The following is a 14781-nucleotide window of genomic DNA, read 5'->3' as shown; positions in this document are numbered from 1 at the left end:
GTGAGAATGTTCCAAAGAGGGATGACTCATCTGGCCATGTGACCCTTAGTTAACGCCCATTCTAGCCTGCAAGGGGTGTGTGTTTGGGCTAAAAATAAAGCATGACACACCTCCGCAGCTGCTTAGCCCAGAGCAAAACACCGGGAGACCCACCTCCGTGTCCATCTGTCTGTTTGCTGTCCCTTGACTGGTGGCTGTCGGTTGCTGGCAGGATGCCGGGATGGACTCCTATGTGGTGACATCGTGGCCTGGGAAGGCTTCTTTCAGGGAACCTGGACACTCTGGTCCCTGCTGGGAGTTTCTTGCACTCCTGACAAAAAAACAACCGGCAAACCTTTGCTGTTCTGTGAGTCAGTCCTGACATGGCTACAGAGTATGACAATTGAAAAGTCAAGGACACAAATAAAGGTACCTTCTCAAGGTTACCTATCTGGTAAATCAGCCTTTGGCTAGTTTCATGGTGTACGTCCCTATCCTCACGCCTACTGACCCTGGGTCCCCGGCTTGTACACATTACTTTTGTGTGCACTAACAGAGAAGTTCTTTTAAGTTAACTTGGGGGTTTAAAGAGTCATTTTGAGGACAAATTCCTCTAAAAATATTGAGTGTGAAGCAAATGTTGCTGAGAATGAAGAATTTACATCCTTTTCATCTCATGTGGTAGAAGGAAGTTAAAATAGAAGATACAGAATTACATGCCTCTACAAATATTGGTGGGACATTTACACGTCTATTCTATTTACTCAGCCTTTTTAAAGAGGAGCAGTGTCAGATAATCAAAAAACAGGCTTTGGTGTTAAAGGTTTGCATTTCAACTGGATGTCTCACTACCCTGGTGCCTTTTGGTTCAGTCAGTTTCCTTACTTACATAGAAAAAATAAGAATACCCACCTCTTTCGTGACAGAGTCTGTGTAAAGAGCCCAGGATGGTGCTTGGCAAATGTTAGATTGTCAATATGAGTCACATCTAAATTGGAATCTCTTTTTTCAGAAGTGTTCCTTATTTTAGTCAGTTTCAGATTCTTAGAGGAACCATCTGCAACAGGAACTGGACTGAATGAGGATGGTACCTTGTCCCACAATCAGTTTCATCAGAAAGTGTTGTGACAGGACTGTTCATTTTTCTTCTTTGTTCTGAATTCAGATCTGCTTTGCTGAGGCATGGAGGCGAAAGAGGTCTCAGACGCTGAAGACAGAGCTGAGGATCCAGGTTCTGAAAATAAAGGCCAGCCTGATGTTGCTCAGCCTGATTTCCCACTGGAAGGGCAGACCCCTGGCCCCACTGCCCTCTGGGAGATGCTAGAAAGGAAGTTTCTGGAATACCAGCAGTTGGCTCCCAGGAGCCCAGCTGAACATCAGAAGAGCCTGTTGAATCTTCTCCCACTATTCCTAAAGGTTGGTGTTCTCATTTTTGAAACTGTAAAAAGATGATACAGCACTCTGGGGACACTTCTGGGATGACTGGAAGCTGGAGTCAGTAGTTTTAATATCATCACAAGTGGTCTCTGACTGGTTGCTTAGAGGAGAGTGTGTGCTATTTAATAAAGATAGCAAGCAAGGCTCATCTCCCGGGTGAGGATGGGCTTGGAAAGGATGGACAGTTGGCTCTTGAGTACCATTGTCTCTTTAGTTTAAAAAAATGAGATTGTTTAACAATGATATTTTCAGTCCCAGCTTGGGAGCCAGAGGAGAAACCTGTACCTTCGGGAGCTAGAAAGGCATCTGTGTCCTGACATGTGAGTGGCAGGGTGGCTGGTAACCTCAAACACCAGTAATGCCAACACCAGGGCCTGGGAGAGCCGGAACATAAATTGTGCCAATAATGCAAACTGAGGTGTAATCCATGGGAGCAGCAAAGCAGTGCTCCCTCCCCTGGTTTCAGACACACAAGAGAAGTCCAGCCTGTCCACTGGGCTGGCACTCTGACTAGTGGCAGCTGGTGACAGTTTGGGTACAAGGGATTTCCTTTATTGTCTTGGAATAAAGCTCCTGCCAGTGAGGTCTGCCTTATAGCTGAAAATATTGAAGTCTAACTGTAGAGTTGGAAATGCATTTTTTTTATGAAGACTTAGTTTTTGCTTGACTATTGAGTTTGGGTTATTATTACAAAAACCATGTACTTACATTCAAAGTACGGAGAATATGAGATACTTCTCACATCTGAAAGTAAACTAGAACAGATGGAATCTTTGCAGGTTTTTATTGGGAAACCCCTTTGTTAATATGTTTCATCTCACTTATTAACCAGGAATACTTAAGGATTTCCAAAGATCACTCAGAATTTTCTTGGGATCATATTTATAGGATGCATGGAATACTTAAGCGTGCCTTTCTGTAAAAAATTGCCAAGTAACTTATTGTCCATGAATTCATTGTTTTTCTCCATGTTTCAGATTTGTATACTCCATCCAACTCACTTCACAGATTGGATAACTGGGGCATAGGGAACATACTGGAAAAGAGGAACTAGATAAGGAGAGAGGCCAGGTTTCTCCTTCCCAGCCATCCCTGCTCTAATGACCCCAGCTTCTGGGAGGTAGCTTTGTCTCACCCAGTTCTCAGATCAAATTTGCCTTATAAAAGGAAAAATGTGAGCATCGTCTGCCGCCCTCCCCCCCAAATCACTGGGAAGGCATATGCGGTTCAGCCATTGCACTGTATCTTTCCCACCCCTCTGGGCAGCCCTAGCTCTGATGAAAGGACTGCATCTGAGAGCCAGGGCTTGATACTTCCTTGCCTCTCTCCAGATTGTTGATTTGAGAATTCATTCATTTGTTGTACAAATATTTATTGAGCTCCTATACTCTGTTCTAGGGCCTGGTGCTATGAAAGTAAGGAAGACAGATAGAGGTTTTACCTGCACCTGTCCAGAGCAGAGAATAACTGACTAGCACCCAGAATGTGTTCTGTTTGGCTTGTAGGGGTTAAAAATGAATTAGTGCCATTTTTTCAAAGTGGAAAGTTTTCAGGTGAGACTCAGATTTCAGATTTCTCTTGAAAATATTTGTAGCTGTAATACCGATAATTGGATGGAGATGGTGAGGGGCACCTCTTTTAAACAGAAGATGGTCTTGGTCTCTCAGTTTACCCTAGTCCCCCACTCCCTAATATCTTTCACCCAACCCATATCACTCATTTATGTTATCTGACCCTGTAGGCACTGACCTCATGGATAGCAAGCTGTTCCTATTATAACTGAACCTTGGTATTGGTCCATGTTTCCCAAACCATTTCCTGGTAACAGGAGGAACAATAGCCCTTTTGCTGAATACATGGGATTTAGAGTCAAACAGTAGGGCTCCAGTCCCAGCTCCATTGCTTATTAGCTGTGCATCCTTGAGCAAGCTACTAAATATTACTGAGCCTCAGTTTCCTCATCTGTAAAGTGGAATCAATGCCAATTTGCTGGGAGACTGTGAGGGTGAGATCAGATGAGGATTGTAAAGTCCACAGCACATGGAAAGCAGACATGATCCCCATCACCTTTCCACCAACCTCCTGGAAACTGACTGCACATGTGCAGTTTGAGATCCTGTCACCACGATTCCCCAAACTGCTGACAAAATCTGCATTGTTTTGGATCCCTGGAGCCCACCTCTGATGAACCCTGTAGAGGCAGATTATTACAGGCTTTTTATCATTTTCTTAAAATCTATATCTTTTATTAAGTCCTATATGTTTACAAACCTGTTGTTCTTATTAAGTTCTAACTAATAAACCCTGCCAGAACCACAGCCCTCAGGCTTCTTAATTAAGAGCTGGTAGCAGAAAGGAACATGGGGAAGGTGGGAGGTTTTTGGGGGGTTGTAGTGCAGATAAAATCTGAGCTGTAGATGAAGACTGAGGATAGCCATTGGAATACAGGTCCCTGTGTTAGAAGTCAAGCTTGTAACCACTCTGTTCTGAATTTTATACCCATAAAACAGAACTCCTCAAGGTTGTCTGCAGAGAACCCCTTAGAAATATCAGGACTTTAAAAAAAGTCATGCCGTCTCCCATGGCATGTGGCCGATTAAAGTCTGAGTCCTCCAAACACACAGCAGGGGATGAACTTCTCCCTTATCCTGTCATTGTTTATACATAAATCTGCATCAACTATGAGGCAAATACAAAGAGGGGCTTGGCTGGTTCTATAGTAAATTCTAGCCCCACTGCCTCCCAAGTTGAAGAAACACTGCAGGGTTGTTAAGGAGTAAACCCACTCAACATTTTGGTGACTGTCTTGGTGATAAGGAGTCTCAGGGCACTGGAATCCCAGCAGGGAGCTGCCCTGAGGGGATGAGTCAGAAATGAAGTTCTCACTGGGATCTGCAGGCTCTCCTCCTCTACCAAGCTCCATCACTCCCCTTCCTAGGTCAAAGCCAGGGCAAGTGGTTACTTTCACTGATGATAGGTAGTAATATTCACCAAGCTCTAACTAACTAAGCCAGGCATTTTGTTCCATGCTTACAAGCCCTTATAATAACCCTGTGAAGTAGGTGCTATTTTTGTCCCAGCTTTGTAAATGAGGAAAGGGAGGTTTAGAGATGTTGCAAAACTTGGCCAAGGTCAGCCAGCTGTTAGTGGGGAGCAGAACTTAACCTGGGCAGTCCACCCAGGCTCGTGTTGTAAACCATTGCGTTCCCTCAGGCAGTGCTGAGGTTCATAGAACGGAGCACATCTGGTTTCTTTCCCTATCTCATGACTCACTGGACAATGGATTTGCCTGGCTCGTACCTATGTCCCCTTTCATACAAAAAGAATGCCACCCCCTGCACATGTGCTGTTTGGATAGCTGACTCCAGGATGTTGCAGACAAGGAGGAGGTTTTATTGCATCACACAGGAAGCAGCACAAAGCCAATGACTTCCCAGAGTGCAGCGCAGTGCTTGCAGGAAGGATTCAATTCACTGCTACTCTTTCTCTGCCAAGAGCCTTGGGCTTTGGTCTTTCTAGAACCCTTCCTATCATAAGATCTTACACCAAGAGAAGAAGGCATTCTGCTAGCAAGCATGGGTAGGTCCTGTTGGCCTTCAGTTGAGTTTGCTTTGGGGGAAAGGGGACCACTTGGGTCCTCTCGTTGCATAGAGATATTGGGTAATAATAGATGGAGAAAGCTAGAGCTACAGATGTAGTTGTTGAAGATTGTTCTTAGAATATGTACTTTGAGAGAGGACAGCTTGGCAGCGAGACAGGGAATCCTCAGAAATTAGTGTAAAATTCCTCACTGCCTGGGACAGACAACCTGGGGGGTGGGGCTACATGGGAAAAACAGGGAATCTGTGGATGTGGTAGATTAGAGATACTGTGGATGGGTTCACACTGCTCCTTTCAAGAGGTGACATCTATGTCCCCTCCCCTTGAATTTGGATGGGTTTGTGATGGCTTGACTAATGGAATAGGGCAAAAATGACATTTCTGGGCTCAGGCCTCAAGAGACTTGCAGCTTCTCTCTGTCACTTGAAATACTCATGCTTAGAACCCTGCTTCCATGTTGTGAGGAAGCCCAAGCAGCCCCGAGTAAAAGCCTATGTGGAGAGAAACCAAAGCCACTGACCTTGCAGCGGCACTTGCTGCTGAAAGCCAGCACAACTTGCCAGCCATGTGAGCGTGCCATCTTGCCAATGGATCTCTTAGCCCTTGTTCGCTGCCCCAGCTGAGTGAAGCAGAGAAAAGCTGTTCCTGCTGAGCCCTGCCCAAATTGCAGATCCATGAGAAAAACAAATGATTGCTGTTATTTTAAGCCACTCAATTTGGGCCCAGTTTGTTATACAGCAATGGATAATCAGAACAGTAGGTAACATGGACAGGAATCCATTTATTTCCTAGTGTGGAGGGATTGGAATTAACACTAAATCAGTTGTACTTGGAGATGAGTGTATTTGTGTGTGTGTGTGTACATGTGCACGTACACAGGTGTGTATAGCTACTCTTAGGCTAACTGCCTGGCCAGTGGTACGGAGTTTATACCATTGGGTGTGGTCAATTATTCTCATACAAACTCAGCATGGACCCAACTGACTATGGAAGAGAGAGAAGTAACATTAAATATAATAACAAGGATGACCAACAGTTATTTCCAAGTGTGGTATCCAGAGTGGGTGGTGAGGGTAAATACCCCTTCTTGTCCATCCCTGACTCTAACCCACTTCAGAGTGGGGCCTGCAATATGGTTTATTCCCTTCTCAGGGGAACAATATTTGTGTTATGTTAGTAAAGTTTTGATGCATCACTTTTTTTTTTTTTCTGTTTACAAAGGAGAGAATCAATTGTGTCACACTATCAGGGGAAACTCATGTAAAATCTCTGCAATGTTTTGAGTTCACTTAAAGGCCAAACCACCAAACTCTGAGGCAATGAAGAAATAGTAATACTGCAGTCACACTTGAAAACTAATCAGATTTTCTGTCATTCAAAGCTGGGGTTTTCTCCCATCTCCTCTAGAGCTTCTGTCTTCCTTATGCTCTGGAGACCAGAGCACCATTTTCTTTCTCTTTCTTCCATGTGAGGGGACAGCCACGAGGCATGATGGTGCAGTTTAGAGGATATAAGTAAATAAAAGTTTTAAAAAATATTGAGCAATATTCTCCCAGCATGAAAATCCCAGTTTGGGAAAAAAATTAGGTCCTTTCAAAAGCTGCCTTAACTCTTTGGGGTCTCCACGGTACCATTCAGTAAATGATTGCCTCTGTGCATCAAACAGCACCCCAGTGGCCTGAAAGAGTTAATGGGGCCTCCAGAAGTAGCCATCTTGGTCCCAGGAAGGAGTGTGAGCCTTGGGAGAATCCGGTTGAGCGTACAATTACTGTTCAACTCACAGTGGCCCGATTTGCTTTATTGCAGAGTGCCTACTGGAGCCCCACTGCTCAAAGATGATCTCGATGCCTCTGAGTCAACTGCCTGCAAATTGGTCTTTGAGGGGTTTGCCACTGCAGGGAGGAGGCACAGGAATGTGTTAGGAAGATATCATAGCAGATGTGATATCAGTCCTGGGGAGGGAAATAATGTTACCACTGAAATTCCCAGCCAGAAGGACTGACTTTATCTCTCTAGAGATTAGCCTTTCCAGGTGATACCTGGTTTCCAGGTGGTAGCCATACATTTCTTAGACATGCACATGCTACTTGGGTATGTGTGAGATAATTCAGCTCTTTACTCTGCTGCTTAACTGGTTCTCTAGGGTTACCCTATGGCTCACCCTCTGTTTCTGTAAAGTGGAAATAATAATAATCCCAATCCCTATGCAGATTAGTGGAAACAATGCGTGTCAGTGCTTGGCCCAGCATTTGGCACAAAACCAGCACTCCGCAACACATTCAGCCATCGTTCTGCACACTGTGGGTCTCGTAATCATGTGTTTGCTTATCAAATATTTGGTGAAGGTCTACTATGTATAATAGCGTTTAACATTCATCTAGTATTTTTGTAGTTCTAGCAAAGTTCTGATGTACTGCTTTTTTATTTACAAAGGAAAGGTGCGACTATGTTCGTTTATAGGGCAGAAAATTTTTAAGTATTTCAGATACAAAGTGTTGTTCAAATCATAATACCCAAGTCCTCACCACCCATATAAAAGAAATGAAGCATTTCAGATAAACTAAAGCCACCTGTGTATGAATTCTAGAACTCATTCCCCTTCCACCCTCCTCCAATGGTAACTCCCAACCTGCTGAATAATCATGCCCTGTGGGAAATGATATATAGAGAGACAGCAAGTTACAGAAGTATAGTACAGTATCATTCTAAAATACCTGTGAGACTATATGTAAATTATACAGTAATATGGGTGTATTTTTATAACCATAAGTAATATTATTGTGTAATTTATGTATAGTCTCACAGGTTTTTGTAGACTCAAACTGTAATATACTGTTGCAATTTGCTTTTTCCACAACATTCTATTTTGGGGATTTATCCATATTGATACAGCTCTATTTCTTTTCCTTTCTCAGTTCTATATGATATCCTTATATAGATATGTCACAAATTATTCATTCATTATCCTATTGATGAACATTGTTTTTCCCAATCAAAAATAACGCTGCATGAATATTTCTTGTTCACGTCTCCTTGTGCATGTATGCCAGCATTTCTCTAGGGACTATACCAAGGATTGGAATTGGTGGGTTTTTGGATGTGTGCCCCTTTAACTTTATTGGATTACATTAAATGCTTCTTCAAAGAGGTTCTTCTAAGTGACACTCCATCATAGAGTATGGGGGTTTCATATTTCCTCACCTTCACCCACATTTGATATTGTCAGATTTTTCATTTTTACTAACCAGAAAAGTATAAAATATCTCCTTGAAGTTATAGTTTGCATTTTCCTGATTATTAGTAATTTGCCATTTATCTTTCAATAAGTTACTTGTTGTTTCATTTGCCCATTTTTTTAAAAATCGGATTGTTTTCTTATTAATTTATAGGAGTCTAAATACCATTCCTTTGTCAGTTATATGCATTGCAGATATTTTCTCCCAATCTGTGGTTTGCCTCCTCATTTTGTATACGGTGTCTTTTCATATAGAGAAGAGTTTTAAAGGTTTTTACTTTTAAACAAACGTAGTATCTATTGCAAGGAAACATATTGAAAATGATTTCCCTTTGGAAATTTTATGTGTTTCTCACCCTTTCTAGAAGGAGGATCTCAGCTTAAAAAAACTTGGTCAGGCCTTTGGGCAGGAACATAATTTAATATGGCTGGTGAGTGGGAGCAGTAGACAGGAGTCCAGCAAAATTACATTTCATAGAGGCCACTAATTGGCACAGCAGCTTACCTTCCTGGTGGGAACCTGGGATCAGGAATTGCCAGGAACTCAAGTCTGGGGCCGAGGACAGTCACTCCACTCTGTACTCAGCCTGTGACAAGAAGGGAGAACAAAGGGAAAAGGCTTGCATGAAAAGCAGATCTAGGGATAGGATTACTACGGAAACTGGGAGGAAATTTTGAAAAGAGTCTGGCATCCCAAGCAGAACTGTAAAAGACTTCTATTAAACAGTATCCTAAACAATAAGGGGAAAAAGTCTGAGGAAAAAGATGAGCAGATGGGATAGAGATTAAAGGGACAGATAAGAAAGGATTTTAAGGAAATTAAAAAGAAATAGGAGGTTAAAAACAATGACAACAACTTGGACTGGGAAAGGATTTCCTAAGCTTGGAACTAAATCCAGAAAGCAAAGGAATGGACTGAGAAATTTCATTTCATAGGAATTTCAGATTTCTGTACAGCAAAACCAAACAATACCAGATTTAAAGATGAAATGACAAATTCGAAAAAATCGAGATAGTATTATAGACCAACGGTTAATGATTTTTATATATAAAGAGATTTTTAAAATAAATAAGAAAATAGTGAAAACTCCAATAGGATAATAGGCTAAGAGTAAAAACGGACAATTCAAGAGGCATGAAAAGCATTCATCCACTCTAGTTATCTAAAGATTGCAATTGAAATGAGATATTTTTTCTTCTATAAGTTTTCTCATTTAAGATGAAAAAGCACCACAGTGCTTGATGTTGGCATGGGTAGAGAGAAATCAGCCCTTTTCCATGGAGCCCTTGGAGGCTAATCTGGTAAATTGTTTCTGGAGAGTGAGTTAGTAGTTAGTAATAGGTACCAAATCACTAAAATAAGAAAAAAAACCCACTCTTTTGATTGAAAATCCTACTTTTTTAATCCTACAACTCCACTTTTTAGAATTTATCTGAAGGAAATACTTGCATGACTAAAACTAAGATATCTGCATGAGGTTTGACGAGTGTGTAAGAGGAGAATCAGTGAGACACGGCAATTGATGGTGAGGAAGGGGAGGGACTCAGGATGTAGAGAATCACTCTTGGAATTTCCCACTAGGGCAGGTGGGTGCCTGGTAGGGCCATTCACTGAGGCAAGATGCAGCAGGTCTGGGGGGAAGGCAGTGGATTCAGTTATGTGTGTTTGATGTTTCAGGAGCACAAGTTCAGGGGAGACGTCCAGGGGCCAGTTGGAGGTGTTTGGAGCTCAGCAGGAAGTTGAAGAATTCATAGGCACTAGTGTAGGGAGACAGTGGAAGCTGGAGGGTAGGTGATTCAGTGGTCTTCGGATGCACCTGGGAAAGCGAGTTGAGCCATTGGTTTGGGCTGGCAGGGAGGGAAGGAGGTGATTCTGATGCCTTGCTTTGTAGCTTTGACATCTCTGAGCGAATCCTGCATGTTGCACTTCAGGCCTGGGAACACTCCGTGGGGATCATCTGCTTTCCCAGTCTCCAAAGGCTGGCTGAAGATGTTTCCAACCAACTTGCCCAAGAAATACAGAAGGCACTGGTGGGAAAGCCTGCAGGTAAGAGAAGAGAGGTCCTGGAGAACTTCACAGTAAGCAAAACAGCTCTGTAGACCCCTCCCAGGCCTCCGGCTAAGCCCCTCTCTGCTTTCTAGAGGAGTTAGAGTAGTGACTTCGAAAGCGCACGGAAGGCCAGGTTCTGCCACTGAATACCCTGGAGAACAAAGGAAAAGGCTAGAAGAGGGAAGAGAAGAGGGAATTGGGAAACTCTGCTGCTCCTGGGAGGGACACAAACACACACACATACATACACACACAGACACACAGAAACCAAAGCCAAGCATGTTTCCTGCTGCAGGTCTCCTGACTTGCATCCTTCCACTCAGGGAGCTGGACCCCAGAGGCTGGGCTATGAGACTGAGGGCAGGATGGAATTCCAGGGGGAAGGAATGGCTTGAGCATGGTGTAGATTGCAGGAATCCCTGTGACCAAAGGGGCTGTGTGATACAGGAAGTGGGGAAAAGACACTGGATTGTGGCAAGTCCAATTGCCGAGGAGCTTGTTATTATTATTTAGCAATAGGGAGCCATTGACGGTTGTTGAACAGGGAGGGTGGTATGATAAAGGCTGTCGTCCAAGGAGATTCATGTGGCAGAGTGTGAAATGTTTGCTACAGATGCAGGTGTCATTGTTGGGAGGGCAAGAGGCAGAAGTTCCCTAAAGACGCTAAGGCACATCTCATGGAGAGAGGGGCCCTAGTGGAGGGAAGCTGGGTGACCAGGCCACCACACTGCCCTGCTGGTGACCCTTTCTCCCCTCCCCCCCACTCTTGCCAGAGCAAGCGCGGGTGGCAGCCGGGCAGTTGCTGCGGTGGAAGGGAGATGCGGATGCAGAGCAGGATGGCTACCTGCTCCTGAAGTCAGTGTACGTGCTCACGGGGACAGATTCGGTAAGTTCCAGGCCCCAGTGGCCCAGCCTGGGTGCTTCTCACCTGTGTACAGAGGGACGTCCCAGCTCAGGGCAGTGGCATGTCTCAAGGGTGTCTTTATTCTCATGAAACTGATTTATCGTTTTTCCTTCCCTACTTCCCCTCGGATATAGAACGTGGACTTCAGAGTCTGAAATTCATATTCACATCCTGCCTTTTCAGTTGACAAGCTGTGTGTAAGCTTGAGCAAATAATTTGACCTCTTTGCATCTCTGTTGTGTTGTTAATTCTAAAATTGGGGATAATAATGCCTCCATTCTAGGGTTAGTGTGAGGATCAACAATGACTGATGTGTATGGACTGTATTTCCTGTGTGTCAGGGTGAGGCTGGGTGCATCCCACGCATTGTACTAATTAATCCTCCGCAAACCCTGCGAGTCAGATTACAGGGATGCTGCGCTGGTGACGAGAAGTCAGGCTCGCCCGTGATATGCAGCTGTCATCTGTCTGACTCTGTGCTCTGAGCCACTGCCCTTTACTACCCCTGCTAAATTCAGACTAAAGGAGCAAGGCCCGTCGGCACCTGCCCCGTGCCTCCCCAGAGACGGAAGCGACCACTCCTCCTTCCCTTCCCACCCAGGCCCCATCCTGGCTGCAGTCACGGCCTCCCACCACGAAGCAGGGATCTTGAGTGGTTTGCCGATGACCGGTGTCCTCTCAGGCAGGACAGTCCCTGGGAGCTGTGGCCATCAGCAGCAGTGGCCGAGGCCCTGTGCAGGGCAGGCCCAGAGGCTCCTCCATCTCGCGGGGCTGCCCGCTGTGAGCGTCCTGGCGCCCAGACTAGGAACAGCAGGGAACCAGGCTGGGGTGGTGGCTGGCCTCTCTCTAATGGTGAACAGAGGCATCAGACAGGCATTTGGAGACAGTGCCAGGAGGTGAGAGAGGAGCACAGCGAACAGTTGTTCACCGGCGGGAGGACCATCTGACTTTTCCTCCATGTAAACTGCCTGGACCACCATCAGGGACAGTGGCCTGGAGCACAGGGTGGGGGCTTTTCAGTCCCTGGAGTAGGACTGTTTTCAGTCTGAGTAGTAAAAAGTAACCTAAAGCCTTGTTTTCTGCTGCGAGGAGTCTGCCCCCAAAGCAGTGAGACAGTAAGCAGGTGGCCTTCTGGGGAGGCAGTGCAGTTTGGAGGACAGGGAGAGCCACCCTGAGCGCAGTCATGCAGGGCCACATGTCCAATATGAGGGCAGACACTACCTGCAGTGGAAGCTTTTAGGGACTAGTGGCCTGCATTACACTCCTGCTGCTGGCCCAGGCTGTACATTCTTCTTTTCTCTTTTCTAATTTACCCACCATGTCTGTGAGATTAGTCAGTCGGGTGGGAAATTGCATGGACAGTATAATTTTTAATAACCACGCATGTGGTCTCTCATGGTCATGTATGTGTGTACACACACATGTGGAGGCTACAGCCACAGTAATCCCGGTGCAGCTGCAGGCAGAGCCTGTGAAGAAAGGCCCTGGGAAGCTTCACACTCAGGCTGGCCCCTCTCTGCCAACTCCCTGTCTCCTCTCTGTCTGGCAGCCCTGGGGCTGTTTAGCTGCGGTGTGGCTCTCTGGATTATTGGTCCTCACCTATAGGGCTGTTTTGGTCACGATGAGGTCTTAAATCTGGACGAAGGGATGGAAAGGGCCCTGAGTACGTCCTTAATTCAGTTGCTTGTACTTGTTCTCAACCACCTCTTCCCTACTGAGTTTCCAGTTCCCTCATCAGGAGGAAACCCACCAAAATCAGAGGTGTGATTGCCAGGAAAGCCCTTGACTTCTGCTCTGCACCAGTCCCACCCTCCTGCCCTCCCTCCTTTCCTTCCTTCCTGTCATCTATTTATCGTGTAAAAGATATAATGTTTATCGAGCACATAATACACACTTTATATAAACCTAATCTTCACAGCCATCCCAGTGGGCCCTATGATTGCCTCCATTCTTAATTGAGAATGCGTCGCCCAGAGAAAGGAAGTGACTTACCCACATTTGTGGCTAAAACAGCCGCACTGGCTGACCTCTCTGGTCTGGGTCTGGAGCCGTGCTCTGCCTGGCCCTGCGGCCCTGGGTCACGTCTGCTCTTCCCTTGCAGGAGACGCTGGGCAGAGTTGCTGAATCTGGGCTCCCAGCCCTGCTCCTCCAGTGTCTTTACCTCTTCTTTGTCTTTCCTCTGGAAAAGGATGAGCTTTTTGAGAGTGAAGTTCAAGTTCAGAGGATGTTTGTGCAGGTGAGTGGGAGGAGGGCTGGACTCCCCTGGGCCGAGACCGAGCTCTGCTTCTCCAACCTCCTTTCATCTCTCTCTCCCTAGTTTTGAAGCTCCTCTATTCTCCTGGAGGGCCCAGCTCACCCCTTTCCCCCAGGCTCTGCAAATGCCAGGGAACCCCACGCATTTGGAAGATGGAGTTTCTCTCCATCTCATTGTATCCTTGTATTGCCCTTGTTCTCTCCCAGAATGGTGTGCTCCTCCTCCTCCACTTGGCCACACCAGCTCCTTGTCCTCCAGTCTGTGTTCTAAGGTCCTGCCGACCCTCCCGGACACCTGGAACCTCCTGTCTCTGGCCCCTGCACCTCTGAGAACAAACATGCTAAGCCCCACTTGCATAACTGTAGCCAACACTTTCTAAGTACTTGCTATGTATCCACCCTTATGCCATAACCTCACATCTGTCACCTCCCCGAGCCCTCTCTTCCACCACAGGATGCGTGTGGTTTGGTGATCTAAGGTACGGTGAGTAAACCTGAGTCCAGGGTCACAGAGGTGGTGGGTCGGGGCTGGGATTGGAACCCTGGGAATCTGGCTCCTGAGTCTGCTCACAGAAAGGCGTTTCACCACTCTGTGCGGTCACCTCCGTCTCTCCTCTCAGAGGCCATCTCAGGCCGCTAAGCATCACATGCTATGTCCTCATGTCATTACCCATCTTTCCTATCCTCTCTGACCAGCAGCGACTTTTAACATAACTTCTCACTTCTCTCCCCTGCCCCCTTACTGACAAGTTCTGCTTTCTCAGCTTTTGGGATGCTGCATTCTCCAGGAAACTCCTCCTGCCTCTCTGGTGGGGGGGCTGTGTATCTTACTCACCTTTGTGCCTTGGCCAGGGTCTCGCACAGAGCAGGTACTTAGGACCATTTGGGAATTGCCAGGGCAGCTGTCCATTGAACATGCACGTCCACATCTCCATCCATTTTAGACCAATTCTCAAGCCAGAATCATCTTTACCAGAGGGTATCTCATGAGTTCTGGCAGATCCCACTTATGGTGGGTAGTCCATAAGCTGCATTTGTTAGAAATTTAGGTGTCATTTGCCTACACATAAATCATATTTTAAGTGGTGACCAGGACACAGTACTGGGTACTTAAGTCTTTACTGTGTGGCTTCTATGTGCTCTGCAGGGAATTAGTGCAGCCCTGTCTTCCTGGTCCTCTCCATGTATGGACAGAATGTGAGCCACAGTGATACCATGTCAGAGTTCCTCAGGGTTTCCTTATTTCATTCCACAAAATGTAGAGAACTCCTCTTGGGTTCGTCACTGTGCCGGACCCACGGTCTCTCACAGAGATGCCAGAGA

At 45.8% G+C, this 14781-nt stretch overlaps 1 protein-coding gene across 1 annotated transcript in view; it reads left to right on the top strand.

The window, feature by feature from the left end:
* The first annotated feature begins 327 nt into the window (after nt 1-327).
* The window catches only part of WDFY4 (WDFY family member 4), a 254300-nt gene continuing 239846 nt past the window's right edge, over nt 328-14781 (top strand). The window contains exons 1-5 of the mRNA XM_007178732.2: nt 328-408; nt 1145-1395; nt 10184-10298; nt 11075-11187; nt 13307-13441. Coding sequence (XP_007178794.2) covers nt 1162-1395; nt 10184-10298; nt 11075-11187; nt 13307-13441 — 597 coding nt within the window. The 5' untranslated portion in view covers nt 328-408; nt 1145-1161. The remainder of the gene's footprint in view (nt 409-1144; nt 1396-10183; nt 10299-11074; nt 11188-13306; nt 13442-14781) is intronic.

The sequence above is a fragment of the Balaenoptera acutorostrata genome, chromosome 16, assembly GCF_949987535.1.
Source record: "Balaenoptera acutorostrata chromosome 16, mBalAcu1.1, whole genome shotgun sequence".
Taxonomy (NCBI): domain Eukaryota; kingdom Metazoa; phylum Chordata; class Mammalia; order Artiodactyla; family Balaenopteridae; genus Balaenoptera; species Balaenoptera acutorostrata.
Note: the sequence above shows the minus strand (reverse complement) of the source record. Positions and strands in the feature narration are given on the sequence as shown.